General features: G+C 35.0%; 1 protein-coding gene across 1 annotated transcript in view; it reads right to left on the bottom strand.

Annotated features, from left to right (window-relative positions):
* Positions 1–14,294, bottom strand: part of LOC103598321 (WD repeat-containing protein 49-like) — a gene marked incomplete at its 5' end in the record, with an annotated part of 92,510 nt that extends 78,216 nt beyond the window's left edge. Inside the window, 3 exon segments of the mRNA XM_008582319.1 lie at positions 12,336–12,484; positions 13,302–13,305; positions 14,131–14,294. Coding sequence (XP_008580541.1) covers positions 12,336–12,484; positions 13,302–13,305; positions 14,131–14,294 — 317 coding nt within the window.
* Positions 14,295–15,750: the final 1,456 nt, after the last annotated feature.

The raw sequence follows: 15,750 nt of genomic DNA, 5'->3' as shown, positions 1-15,750 counted from the left end.
ATCTACATAACCCTCCTCTTATACCGCTTCTCCAGGGTGAATGATCCCAGTTCCTTCGATCAACTTAATATCAGTTTGCAGATCCCACTCTACCCACCAAGGCGGCCTCTTGATTCTTTCTCATTTTGTCTTTGTTTCTACATTCTCTCCAGAGGACAATCATCCAGACTTTGTTTACTTTTAAGTACTATAGTAGGGTGTGTCCATTATGTAAAATCAAATAGCACCACAGGGCTTTTACCCCAACCCATCTCTCTCTATTCCAAGTCCCTCTGCTTGGAGACAGCCTTCTTTAACTCTTTAACTCTTCCTGGGCTATGGTTTTCTCCATAACACTAAGTAATATTTTGTGTGTGTATGTGCACAAACACACGTGTGCATTGTATATATGAATCATATATGTGTGAACGCACACATACACGTGTATTGTAAATATCAATCATATATGTCTCCAAAGGATAAGAATTCCTACTATAACTACTAAACATGTTCAGCCAAAGACATCCTCTTCTACCTTTTGACTGTACCCTACCCTCTTTTCTCACATCTACATAACCCTCCTCTTATACCGCTTCTCCAGGGTGAATGATCCCAGTTCCTTCGATCAACTTAATATCAGTTTCCAGATCCCACTCTACCCACCAAGGCGGCCTCTTGATTCTTTCTCATTTTGTCTTTGTTTCTACATTCTCTCCAGAGGACAATCATCCAGACTTTGTTTACTTTTAAGTACTATAGTAGGGTGTGTCCATTATGTAAAATCAAATAGCACCACAGGGCTTTTACCCCAACCCATCTCTCTCTATTCCAAGTCCCTCTGCTTGGAGACAGCCTTCTTTAACTCTTTAACTCTTCCTGGGCTATGGTTTTCTCCATAACACTAAGTAATATTTTGTGTGTGTATGTGCACAAACACACGTGTGCATTGTATATATGAATCATATATGTGTGAACGCACACATACACGTGTATTGTAAATATCAATCATATATGTGTGTGTATATATATTAACTTGTATATTAATATAAAAATATATATATTTCTCCACTGAAAAAGAGGAATTACTTATACTCCTTTTTCTTTTTCTCGTTCTATTCCTCTCAAGCTAAATGTTTACGCACACATACACGTGTATTGTAAATATCAATCATATATGTATGTGTGTGTATATATATTAACTTGTATATTAATATAAAAATATATATATTTCTCCACTGAAAAAGAAGAGGAATTACTTATACTCCTTTTTCTTTTTCTCGTTCTATTCCTCTCAAGCTAAATGTTTTGCTTTTTTAGTACTACAGGTCATTATTATTTTAAATAATATACTTACACATTAATTATTTCATCACTAATTTGTCACTATCTCTGAGCACCTTAGGGCCCTCAAGGATCTGTTTTAAGCAAGGTGCCCAGAGCCACTATTTCAGCATGTTCTATCACAGGTACTGTCATTTCTTTAAAGCAGCCTGTTTTTTCATTAGCTGACTAAGCCATTCCATCATGGTTTTCACTTACCTTGAGCCTGAATGAGCAAAACTCTAAATCACATTCCTGTGAACAAATAGTCAAGTCCAGTGTCTACTATCCTGCCTTCAAAAATCTGATTCTTTAAGCTAGGACTAGAATTTTTTCTAGTTTTGATCCAGTTAAATGCGACAACGTTGTTTTGAATCCTAATTCAATTATATTGACAATTCCTCCCTGATTTGTCCACACATTTCATAGGACATAGTGAATGTCCAATAAACATTTTTTTAATTTGTTAAATATTTTACCTCACCTAATAACTATGTATTCATCTAGTTCATTGATGAAAAAATTAGCTAGAACAGATCCAAGAATATAGCCCTCCCACAAAAAAATCTGCCTCGCTTCTACATAGCTATTCACCCAATTGCAGATGTTGTACAAACCAGAATGAAATTTTTTGGGACTTTTTAAAATATCTTGCAGAAATAATTATGCTTGATGCATAGGGTAACCTCTCTCTCTGTCTACCAACCTCTATAACCTGTAACTAAGCCTGAACTGACCCAGCCAATCCTACCAGAAAAACAGCATTACCAATCCGTCTAACCCTAAGACCATATATGTTTATAAAGAAAAGTGGGTTTTCATGGCAAGAATTTTTAATTAAAGAACTCATTCTCGTTCTTAATCATTACTAAAAAGAATTTATTTAAAACATTCTGGCAGCTCTCCAGGAAATGTTTATCCTCAAAAACATAAATTCTGTAAAAACTAAAATAAATACATTTTAGTGTGTTCTAAGTATAAATAGAATTGATAAGCTGTTAGAATGTTACAGCATTAGATTAGAAACAACTAGATCATTCTCAAACACTCATATTACTAATGATAGTCTTGTCCTCATTATTCAAAATCTTGTCTTGTTTGGTATAAACTCCCTTCTAAAAAATAGAAACTAACTTCATGTCAGCATAATAATCTGGGATATAGTTGAATATAGATTAACAATAACTCAACAATATTAATGGACTATAATTTCCCCAGAATCATTTTCTATTGTGTTTTTTAAGTAATTTATTTTGGCTTTATATTCCATTGATATTAGTCACATAAGTTAAATGAAAAATTAAAACTAAAACTAAGTGAGCCAAAATCTCTCTAGTCTACAATAGTTTACTTCTTGCTATTAGCAATTAAAACTGGAAATATTTTTTATCAGAATGTGTACATTTATAACTTTTTATTAAAATCAATTTTTATTGTTCTTCTTCCTCTGGGGAACCCTAAACTCTCTTAATTAATAATCCCAGTCAGTCCACCTTCAATTCTGTAATTTTTTTCCTCTGCTGTGAATCAGGCAATAAAATTGATATACTGCCATGAATGCATAAAACACTGTTCTAGCATGCTCTTAGAAATTATGTGATGATATGTGACCTCCCACACATTTTAAAATTTTTTCTATACTACCACATTCTATACCAGTGGTTCTTAATCTTGACATTAGAAACACCTATGGTGTTTTAGAAGTCATCTATACTTGTGATATAGGAAGTGCTCTGTTTCCCTGGGTTCAGGTTTTGGGACATGCCTCCGAGTTTCCAGCTACTCCCTAAGGTTCTCAGGCCCCTTCCTCTGGGCTCTCTTGGGGAGAAAAGTTACTGTTGCCAGTTAGACTTATTTTCAGAACCAACACAGGAAAAATGAGACTACTGGGGCCGGCTTATGTAAATCCAGTGCTGGGCATGCTCAATACAGAGCACAGAATATTCTTGAATATGCCTAGTACATCTGATAGGTTCTGACCAATGAACATGCTCCAGGAAGAGACTGACCGAACATGTGCAAGACTAATTATTATGTAACTAGGAACCACCACCCCCAACTGAATATTCATTAGATAGAGAAACTGTAAAAGCCAAATCCCAGCCAAAGGTGGGGTCGTTGCTCACTTTCCTGGAGGCAACCTGCACTTGGTTGGCTGAGGTGTGAATGCTTTACTTTGTATCAGATTTTCTTTCAGCAAGCAGCTCTTCATTCTCTTGAGCCAACCTGTACTTTGTACTGAACTTTACGTATTTCTTGCTTTTGTGTTAGACTTGATGTCTGTACTGAACCTACTTTTGTGTTAAAGTTGGTGTGGGAACTGCTCAGTCTCTGGAGCTATGCCACAGTGCGAAATCTGTATTTCTTATCTGTTATATTAAACTTGTTCTCACTTTCTACTGTGACTCTTCCCTTGAATTCTCTCTTGTGGTGGAGCCAAGAATCTGGTAAGAGGACTGGGTGGGTCAAGGCCAACTATTGGGCTCCCCCACCCTGGACCCTACCTCCAACATCACTTGGGCCCTTTTTCCAGGCCAATTAAATCAAAATTTCTAAGGATAAGGCTCAGACATTAGTATTTTTAAAACTTTTTTCCAGGTATTATACCTTAACTGCTCTAATTGGTTTTAGGGTCAATTCTAATCTTCTAGAATGAAAACTTATTCTTTCAGCTTAATTAGCATCATATAGCTGGGCATTAAACCAGATAACTATACTCCCCTTTTTTCCTAATCAGTCTATATCCTTCTAATCATAAAAAAACTCAAAGCAATTCAGTTTTATTAATTGAGTTCTTTGGCAAAATGTCACTTAAATATCTAGTTATTATTTGAGAATCCTGGATTTTCCCTTTCTTTTATAGTCAAGTAGACTTCTGGAATAGAATTAGGCCACAGTTTAGAAAGGAGTATATTTAATATCAATTTTCATTCCAGGTATCCTAAAGATGTTTTCTTTAGTGGAAAAAATAAATAAATTGGCAAAGTCTTAAGCTTAAAAATTATAATTGAATGACTGGTATTTTTTAGTTTATATTTCCCACAAATTTTCATCAAAACTGCTGTATCTATTTATATCATGATACCTGAGAACTGGTAATGTCTGTCCAAACTTAGACTTACTAAGTCAAGTCCTTGAAGGGGCATATTTGAGGCACTCTATTTTATCTCCATTTTTATTTTAGCACGAATAAGTACCTAAGCTTATGATTAAGGCAAAATTTAGCTTTTCCCATAATGATCATGACATATTTTTCTGAATAATCTGTATCTTGTTTCAACTGTTGACCTTTTAATAATGCAGAATTATAAGCAAATATTGTATAATCTAGAAACCAGTGGATTGAGACTCCAGACATGGGGATCCTAGTTTTAATACTACTCAGGTTTGTCAGCTTAGGTTTCCAGTCTAGCTTGGCTGAAGAATCCCCTGCTCCCTGCCAATGAACAGGATCAATATTATTCACATAGGAATAATACAAGTATTTTAAATAAACAAATGAATCTTTTCTTTTGTGCTACAAATATTACATTTATAAATAAGTGACCTCATGGACAGATAGGTGCATGAATAGATGTACGGGTGGATAAGTAATCTGTTTTCAGTTCACTTTTAAAAACCAAATCAGCATTATTTACATACTGATAACTTGTAGCAATTTAATTCAAAGTATTTAGAAAACAAAAAGATTCATAATTTCCTAAAGATGATGTAAAAGTGAGGGGGAAGTAGAAAACAGACTCAAATGACTATTGAAAGGAGACTTGCTTTGTTTCATCAAAAATTTACTACTAACTCTTGCCATCCTGTAGGAGATCAACATAAAATGACATTAAGAAAAAAGAGAAAGAAAGAGGAAGAGATAGTATTCTCAGGGATTTTGAGGACAGTGGTGCAGCAGTCCAGCTCTCCAAAAGTAATGCACAACAATGGATAGCCCACTTGCAGATGATAGGATAACAGGAACAGAGGGCATTGGCTCTCCTGAATACACTTTTCGGCCTTATCGAGTCTATGTATTTAGAATTTAAGCCTTTCAATAATCCACAAAAGCATAATCAGTAGATGCTTAAAGGCAATTTTGTTTAACATGACATATGCCAGCAGAAGAATTCTACTAAACACCTCAACTAATGTTTTTATCTTAAAGTCATATCATAGTTCTTCCTTTGAGAAATATTTTTACCGTTTTTTTCCCCAGATCTGACATTAAACTTAAAAAACTAGTCTGAAATTAAAATCTTTTCCTCTGCTATTTATCTTTTAATTGCTACCATAACTATTATCTTCTTTTTTTTTTTTTTAGTTCTTTTCAACTGAAATGGGAGAAGACATACAGCTCTAACACCTGGACTTCTGTTATGAATCTGTTTATGTATTCTATCATTGACCACGAAAGAGTCAAAACATTTTCTAATGCTATGAATTGTTCTACAGAAACCTCTTTGATTTTCCCAGGTCAAATTTGGCAATAAATTTAACTACTATCAATATTTTATTTCACATACTTTTTTTTCTTCAGAGCAAAAGTTCATTTGGAGAATTTTAAAACGTCAGTTAAATTGATTCTTTGTCATTATCATTACTCACATACCATCAAAAATCCTAACAGATTTTTCCCAGTTTTAAAAAGATGTTCTAACTTTCCATTTCAAAGATCACATTCCTCTTTTAATTTACAAAGTAAACACTGTAAATTTCTTTTTTTTTTTTTTCCCCAACAACTTTGAAAAAAAGTCAAAAACATCTAGAATCTGGGAACTCTGATTCCATTATCATTGAAATCTAGGTTTTTGTAGAGGGCCTCATGCTTCAAAGAAACACAACTCTAAATAAAACATAATTTCTGCTGCCTTGCTGGGCCTTCAACAACTTTGAAAAAAAGTCAAAAACATCTAGAATCTGGGAACTCTGATTCCATTATCATTGAAATCTAGGTTTTTGTAGAGGGCTTCATGCTTCAAAGAAACACAACTCTAAATAAAACATAATTTCTGCTGCCTTGCTGGGCCTTCAGGGAGTGGAGACAATCTCCATGAGTCCAAAAGAAAAAAGAGGAGAAAAAAAATTAACTTAAAATGAGGACGGTGAACAGCAGGCATAAGTGAAGTGACTGCATAGGGAAGGCTAAGCCTTAATTAGTCTGGTAGCCAGGTGTAGGCACTGAAGCAAGCCAATGAACTGGACAACCGAGAAGGACAAGGCAGGCACCTCAAGACAGTAGTTTTCCACATTTCCACCCTGCAGAAGCAAACACAAATCTTCTCTGGATGAAAGAATCTTCAATTTAGTTCTTCAGAATGCCTATAGATTAGCAGCAGCAGAAAATGAAGTAACAATAAAAGATAACAAAACATAAAAAGAAACAAATCATATGAGAAAGAATCATCAGAATAGCAAATATTAGATTTAAATCACCAAGGACTTCAGATATTGGGACTATGAGACAAGAATATAAAATAATTAAGTACGAAATCAAAGAGATAAAATTCAGAATCCCCCAAATTAACAAGCAACAAGAGACTATCCAAAATAACCAGAGAGTTCAAAATATCTTTTAGAAAAACAGTTAAAATTAAATACTCAGTGTATATGTAATATAGAAAGTGGTCATAACCCCTTAGAAACACCCCCATTAAAGTCAGGAGTATGGTAAGGACACCTCCTAAAATATCAAGGAAACACCTAATCAAAGAATGGAGAGGAAATTAATGCATACACTTGTTCTGAAAGATAACAAAAAGAATGAATAAATGAAGAAATACAAGGTGTACTTTCTCAATATGTTAAAGATATAAAATATCATCAATTTCAATAAAATTCCAATCCAATTACCAATAGACTTTTTCATGGAATGTGAGTAGTGAACCTAAAATTTACTTGGAGGGATAAAATGCCAGAGGAAAGTTAAAATTGAAAACAAACAAACGATAAGTAGGAATGGCCCTAACAGGTATCAAAATATACAATAAACCTATGGTGTTTAAACTATAGTATATTAGTGTAGGAAAAGACAAGTAGATTAAAGGAAAGAATAACATATATAGAAACAATTTCATAGATGTAAAGTAATTCAGATGATAACAATGGCATTTCAAACTTATAGGACAGACAGATTATTCAAAAAATAATCTTGGATATCCTTTTGGAGAAAAAAAAATTAACAAAAAACTAAATTGCAAAGTGCAGTGCAATAAAAAGAAAAAAAATAGAAAAAGTATTAGCAGAAAATAAAGGAGAATTTTTTTTTATAAACAGAAGGGGTGGAAGACATTTCTAAGCTAGACACACAATCCAGAGCCATAAAGCAAACCATTTCTTAGCTCACCTTCATAAAGATTAAAAACTTGAATAAGAAAAATAATGTATACAAAGCTTAAAAATGTATGCTTGAAAGAGATAAATATTTGTAACATATAATAAACAAAAGATAATAGTTTTTTCAAGCTATTGGAAATAAATTTAAAAAGCCAGTCAAGTTTTAAAAAAAATAAAATAAAGAGCATGATTAGATAATACAAAAAAATCAGGAAATATGAATGGCCAATAAATATTTGATAAAATCAACTTCATTTTTTGTCCATCAAATTTACAAAAAAAATGAACACATTGATGGTTTCCACTGTTGACAAAAGTATGGAGAAAAAGGCACTTTTATACACCTCTGATGAATATGCCAATTGGTACAAAATATCTGCATTGAAATAGGCAACATTTGTTGTTAATCCAGTAGCATTACTGCTAGGAATTTATCACAAGGAAATTTACCTATGAGGTCTTAATGATGCGTGCACAAGTGTGTTATGGTTAATAAAGGAAAAAAATTAGATACAATATCTATTTTAACCAATAGGTGATTGAATAATTAAGTTATGGCCATCCATACCATGTATTACTATGTAGCAAAAAGAAAAAAAGATAAAAAAATCAAGTTCATGTTTACTTACATAGAAAGATCCCCAAGAGATATTGTTTAGGGAAAAGGAAGTTTTAGAGAAATATGTTTCTTGTGAAACCATTTAAATAAAAACTAAAAATAAGTACTACCCTGTATTTGTACACACACATGGAAANAAACCATTTAAATAAAAACTAAAAATAAGTACTACCCTGTATTTGTACACACACATGGAAATATATATATATAACAACATATTGTAATAATACCATATAGTATAATAATACCATATATTATAATAATACAAATAATACATAATGTATTAAGTATATAACAAAACAATGAGAAGAGACACATCAAGTGTTAATAAATATATATATAACAACATATTGTAATAATACCATATAGTATAATAATACCATATATTATAATAATACAATATAATACATAATGTATTAAGTATATAACAAAACAATGAGAAGAGACACATCAAGTGTTAATAATAATAGTTATTTCTTGGGAGAGGAATTAATTTGAAGGGGAAATGAGCAAAAGGAATATTCACTTTTGTACTACATGCTTCTTTATCATTTGTAATTTTTATGTAATTATTTGTGCAACTTAAACAAAATTAAAATACTTTTGCTTCCAACGACAGATGGAAGTTGGGGTGGGAGGTTGATATGGAGAAGAGAAAAGACAAACAGGTAAGATGCAGTTACCAACACAAAAGTCTTACTTTGTAGTTTCCTTACCAACCACAGGTCTACAATATAGAAACCAGACTCTGGGAAAAATTGGAACCTCAAACGAAGATTAAATTACAAACTGATCTGATTCTAGTGACTAAATCAGGTCAGCAGCCTAGGAGAGAATAGTCAGGAACAATGGACAAGCTGAAGTAGGCTCACTGGTTGGAATGCCAATCCCCAGCAGAGAGATATCCCCCAGGCTTTGAAAATCCTTTTATTCCCCATGGTAGTTCCTTCTCCCAAAGACCAGATTACTGGATTCCAGCAGGACCTTGCCACCGATGACTGTCATCTTAAGTGAAACAGTTTCGGAGTCCAATACAGAATGTAACTGGACTGTTAGTATGACACCAAACTCTATAGGGATAAACATACTGTTTAACATTACTGGCAAGTGGCAATAGAGCAGTCATCCAAAAAAGAACTAACGTCTCAGATAATTTTGGGAGGGAATTATTTAAATCTAAATTGCTTTGGTCTACAAATCCTTTAATTTAGTAACTCATTGACCAAAACATCTTTCAATCAAAGGTTCCTTGAAAAAAAAAGGATGCCTTTTTCATTTTTCCTGTTCCCTAATTTAGCCCCAATCCTATAAAATATCCAAAAAAATTTTATAGCAGTAAAGCAGAGGCTTAACCTGGTAGCAGAAAGCCTGTTGTTTGTTGTAAAAACAAAAAGACTGAGATTACCATGCATTTATCAAAGTGAAATGAATTTTGATTAACATGAAAGACAGCATGACAAGCTTTATTATACTGTAATGGTTTAGAAGTAAAACAAAAATAGAAGCACAAAACTGCTTTTGGAAGAGGCCAGGTAGTCTTGACATTGATGATAGCTGTACACAATCAATTCTGAGTGTACAGGACATTTTTTTCACTTGCTTTTAAAGTTTTAACACATTTCAGGGAACTCTATAATGATAAAATATTTGGTATTTGTTTCATATTTATGTTTGATAAAGATTCGTTCACCTAACTACAGTTTACTGAGGACCTGGTATGTATAAGACATAATTCAGGAAAGACATAGGCCCTAACCTCATGAATCCTATCATTTAGTTGATACTTACAGTATTTCAAATATCGTGTTCAACAAGTGTTTAATCTAGTGAAAGATACAAAGTACATCTACAATGTTCTAGTATACAAGTCAGATTGTGTTAAATTCAATAATGGAAGTGCTAAAAGATCTCAAAAAATAGCACAAATAAATCTAACTAGGACATCGTAAAAGGTTTCACTCTGAGTTTCTTTGGTACTTTAGATTCACAGTAATGTGTCTTCACTTCAAGCTGCCAACAAATAAACATTGAATAAACACTACAAGGTGCCAAGCTCCATGATAGATACCAAGAATATGAGCTGAAAAGATACTAACCCTTCTTAAGTAAGCAAACTAACAATTTCAGTATGACATGACATACGCTCCAATGAGATACACACAGGTGCAACCAGAATGCACAGAAACACCTAGGTCTGCATGAGAGACTCCAAAAAGTCTGCGACCTGGAGGATGAATAGGCATCTTCCAATTAATGGAAAGAAAGAATTGAAAGCAGAAGAAGAGCATGTGGCAAACCCATGAAACTGCATGGTAGGAAAAGCCAATAATTTGACATGGCTGGAGCAGTAAATGAAAAAAAAAAGAGAGAGAGAGAGAGAAAGAGAGAGAAAAGCAGGAAAGGAAGTAAGGCTGATAGGGGAGAGGGCTTTGTACAAAAGAATTTTAGAGTTGATATTGAGATGAACTGCAGAAATGAGGGATTGAACAATTTTCCTTGCAAACTACTTGATTGGCAGAATAGAGAGAAAATTGGAGTCAGAACAATCCAAAAGCAGGGAGATTGCTCAGAAAACCTTTGCAGTATTTGGGGGAAAGCTGAGATTAAGAGATGATGTGAAGGTTAATTCTAGGTGTCAAATGGTTTTGATGAAGGAATGCTGAGAAACCTGGTAAAGCAATCTTTCCAGGTGTGTCCATGAGGGTGTTTCCAGCAGAGATTAGTATGAGAGTCTGAGCGGACTGGGTGTGAAAGACCCACCCTCAGTGTGGGTGGGAACCATCCCATCCGCTGGGGTCCCAGAGAGAACAAAAGACAGAGGAAAGAGGTGAAGCTCTCTCTCGATCCGCTGGAGCTGGGACACACTCTTCTCTCCTGTCCATGGACATCAGAGCACAAGACTCTTCAGCTTTTGGGTTCCAGGATTTACACCAAGGACACCATCAGCTTCCCTGGTTTTGAGGCCTTTGGACTTGGACTGAGCCACGCTACTGGCATCCAGTTTATAGACGGGCTATCATGGGACTTTTCTTCTTAGTCACGTGAGCTAATTCCCCTAATAAATCGCTCTCATATAACTATAATGTATCCTATTGATTCTGTCTCTCTGGAGAACCCAACTAATACAGATGAGATTGATAAACATATTTGAATGGTAGAATCAACAGGAATTGGTGAAGTTTAAGGGAAAAGGAAAATATTTACATAGTAGACAATATAGTAAAATAAGTAAGTTTGGTAGGATTTATAGGTAGGGTGTGGGTAAGGAGTTGAAGATTAATTTCCATTTTAGCTTTAGCATAGAAAAAAATTCAGGTTCACTGAAAGAGTCTCAGAGACTGTCTCCAATCAGCTACCCTTATTTACACTCTTAGTCATACCCTATTCTGCCTTTCTCTTCATAACCAAGTATCTTGAGATCTATCATATGTCAACTCGATCTTGAAGTCAGGCATTACGTAAAATGGAAGTTTTACAGAGGAGCAAAAGACAAAATTCTTAGAGATTAAGAAATTTTCCTAAGTAATAAATAGGTTGGTCAGTATTCAACCTAGACTTTCTGGCTCAAGTGCCATATTTTTTCCACCATATTTAAAACATTCCATCAATATCATCAAATAGAAATGGACTGATGTACTTAATTGAAATGTTCCTAATGTACTTGGTATTCTTCAGATTAACTTCAATTTCTAATTTACTGAGTCTCTTCAATAACAAGGTAATAATAGCTAATTGGCTGTTCCTATTATCTTCCCAAAGCGATATTTCCTCATTCCCATTTCTGCTTTTTCTATTGAATTAGTGCGAACTTCAAAAGTTCTTAAGATGTGGCATATTGAGAGCCCAATAATAAGTATTAAATCTATGAGTACATTGTTTGAACAAAATGTTAATGAAATACTTTGTTCAGTTGCCCAAGAGTACTGTTAAGTAACTATCAATCAACACCTTTTCCGAATATAGACTTCCAAAGACATAGTAGTTAGCCAGTACATTTTTTAAATGAATGCATCTCTCAGAGAAATTCAGGACTCAGCATAGATTTGGGTAGAAACTGGGGAGGCAGAATTAAGTAAGTTAAATGCACAATGGTACTTACTTTATCTTTGGAGAAGCTGAAAAGTTGTTTTCTCTCAGCAAAGAATTGGATGGCTATTACACTGGCTGAGTGATCCCAAAGGACACCCACTGGTTTAGAGACAACATAGGGATTCCAAAGGCAAACTTTATTGTTAATTCCAGCAGTTGCTAATCAGAATCTAAAGAAAAAAATGTTTTTAATAGCATGAATAGCCCACAGCATTTTCTTTTTGAAATGAGATGAACACTAATATACCCTGCCTTGAAGGAAGGAAAATCTTGTCTTTGTCCAGCTATCCAGGCTAATAGGACATGAGTTCTGCCAATAGAAAGAGTTGAGTAGAGGGAGTAGAGGGGAAGGGGCTTACATGAGAAGGGGTGGGCATGGGATGAAGGGAAAAATATAGTCCCATTTAAGAGTTGACCAGCAGCTCCACCAGAAGGGGACAGAATCCTTCCTCGTCCCAATGTTTCCCTTCTCCAGCCAACACAGCATAGGAATGTAGACAGTGTTAAAGTTATCCCAGGAGTAAGAAAGAACTAAAACAACATTGAAAGTTCTCAAATTAATTAAAAAGTGTAACAAATTATTTTCATTTCCATGTAAGTAATCAAGTATGTACAAGCAAATACGCAGCACAAATATGCTTTTGACCTACTTTATTGATAGAATAAGGTAGTTTTGAACATGAATTGGTTATATGCAGGGAGCACTTCAAGAGCAGAAAGTATAGTCTTATCCAGGTCTGTGGAAACTCAATATAGCATGACTATGGAGCTGAGCTTATTCACCCTTATTTTTCCAGTACTATGGTAGGTGCAAAGTAGTGATCAGTGTACAAGGCTTGAAATAATTAATCAATCAACTAATTAAATGGTTGATGTTTGAGTACTTGCCAAACTAATTAACCAACTCCTTCAGCCTTCTCTAATATATCTGTAGTTCTCCTTGAAAGTTTGGCATACTCCTGACTACATATTCAACCTATCTTTTACCATGATTATCAATTATTATTGTTGGGAATTTTAGGGACCCAGCCCCTTAGTTAATATCATTATTCTCCATATGAATGATAGCTATCGAATGAGGGTTAATGTGATCCATTCTGTAGGCCATGTATATTCTCTGTAATCACCCTATTAATTTTTCAATGATACATCTACACCTCATTTTTATAATGTTTGAACTAATATCATATATATCCAATTGTTGGATTTCATAATGTCTAAATATTTTATTTAAATAATTAATGCCTGAATACCTTTATATTTCCTCAACTAAAATATACCTGTTTACATTAAAAGACCTCTCTTTCAGTAAATTAAAGCTATGATAATCAGAAAATTTTTAAATATCATTAGAAATAATATTCTGAAAGGCAACTGAAAAACATTCTACATTTTTCAATTCTGTAGTATGCAGCACATGTGTGCAAGTGTGTGTGTATGTTGGCAATGAAAATGATGTGTGTTTTTGGTTGGAGCATCTGGTGATGTTAGGAAATGGCAGAATGGCGGATGCTGCATGAACTTTCTTCCTTCTCTATATTACTTACACCCTCCACCGATTCTAATAAAATGACTCATTAAAGCATTGGGGAGCATTCTCATATTTTCACCCCAATGTAGTTCATATACACAGTGCATCATAATGCACTATTATCAGACATTCTCAGGCAATAAAATGTGAACTGTTCAAGTTGGTCTCTCTGGCAATAAAGAAACAATGTTGTGGAGGTTCCATGAATACAAATATGCACCCCAGACTATTTATGAGGCCCTTATAGTTATTATGATTTATTTTACATCCCAACTAAATTGAGCCAAGAGTGGTAATCAAAAGCATGAATGCCCTGGGCAATGTTGAAGAATGTCATTTTAAGATGATTTTTTATTTTTTTTGTCCATGCTAGCACCATAGTATTTGTATTGCTGGTTCTACTGGAAATGATAGCATCTAAAGATGCATTGAAGGTAACTGATAAAGAATTAAAAAGAGAGAAACAATCTTCAGTTGGTTTTTAGCAAGATATTAGAAAACTAGAGCTGTTTTAGTATGCAAATTAAAAAATTAAGCTCTGATTATGATGATTCAACCCAAAACTTAAAAAATACCTCACTAACCCATTCTTAGACTTTTTATCAAAGAATTTACAGTGAGATTTTATAGCAAATTCTGCATTCAGACTTTTCTCCCATTCTAGGGATACCTTGATTTTTTTTTTAATTGAAACACACAGCAGGAAGCAATCTTAATCAAAATAATCATATGGGATTTTGGAAATGTAAGATGAGTACATTGGCCAAATTCCTGTGTTCTTCCCCCTGGGCCTGGGGTATGCAAACAGGAGCTTACTGAAAGAAAGTGAGCCAAAATGCTGGGTACTGATCAAGCTTTAAAGGAAGAAAATCTGCCAGGCTACGCTCAAAATGGAGGGCAGCACCAGGTGTGGGTGTGGGAGAGCTTATGTAGACTGTAAGGAAGGCTGATGTAATGAGGGAGGGGTTTGGTGCTGGTGTGGAGGAGTTTCTATTTCTCAGAAACCATGAGGTTTCTCATAAGGGAAAGGCTGGTGGCCCTTTTGTGCTGAGTGTATGTAAAATGGTGCTGGTCATGTCCAAGATGGCACCGGTCACATCCAAGATCCATCATTTCCACCTTTTAAGTATAGGGAGAAGGGAAAAGGGGTGGAGGTCTCATTCTTCTGAAGCTACTTCCTGCTGGAGATGGGCAAAGATATGAAAAAAATAAAAGATTTATGTTGGCGAGTAAAACAATTAGGTGGCAGGGTATTGGTTTCATGTGGGGAGGCTGTATTCTTCTGGGGAAGAGTCACTGATTCTGAGGGGCTGATATCCCCCTCCCATGAAGAATTCGGCAACTTTTTGATTGGTGAAGGCCTGCATACATTCCTGTAAGAAACTAGAGAAACACCGAAAGAGGCAGGGACCAAGAAGAAGGATAAGTCCCATCATGGTCAGGGGTCCCACATGTGTTGTCCTGAAGTCCTCCCCCATCGCTATAGTCTAGGTGAGTGGTTTGGGTGAAGTAGAAATGTTTTTGTCAGGGCAGACACTGGACTCCAGCAGAGTCCCCTTTGGAAAGAGCTATCCAGTAGTTTTTACCCCCATAAGAACATGATGTGGCAGTTGTCTGGTCATAGCATGTTGTGGGAACGTATGTCAGGGATGTGAATGTGTCCTGTAGGGCTCCCCCAAAGATTCTGGGTGGCTGACCTGGGAGGTTAGAAAGTGTCCTTCCACCCACCAAGACCTTGGTTATACATTGTGAACAGGGTGTGACATATGTCTCTGTTAGGAAAAGAAGCAAGAGGAAGAGAAAAGGCAAGTGTTCAGGGGCTAAGAGGTTGAGAGGGTGCATAGTAGGAAAAGGGAGTAGAGGGTAATCTCATCGGGGGTGTAATCAGAGAGGG

Source organism: Galeopterus variegatus, unplaced genomic scaffold, assembly GCF_000696425.1.
Source record: "Galeopterus variegatus unplaced genomic scaffold, G_variegatus-3.0.2 Scaffold2566, whole genome shotgun sequence".
Classification (NCBI taxonomy): domain Eukaryota; kingdom Metazoa; phylum Chordata; class Mammalia; order Dermoptera; family Cynocephalidae; genus Galeopterus; species Galeopterus variegatus.
Note: the sequence above shows the minus strand (reverse complement) of the source record. Positions and strands in the feature narration are given on the sequence as shown.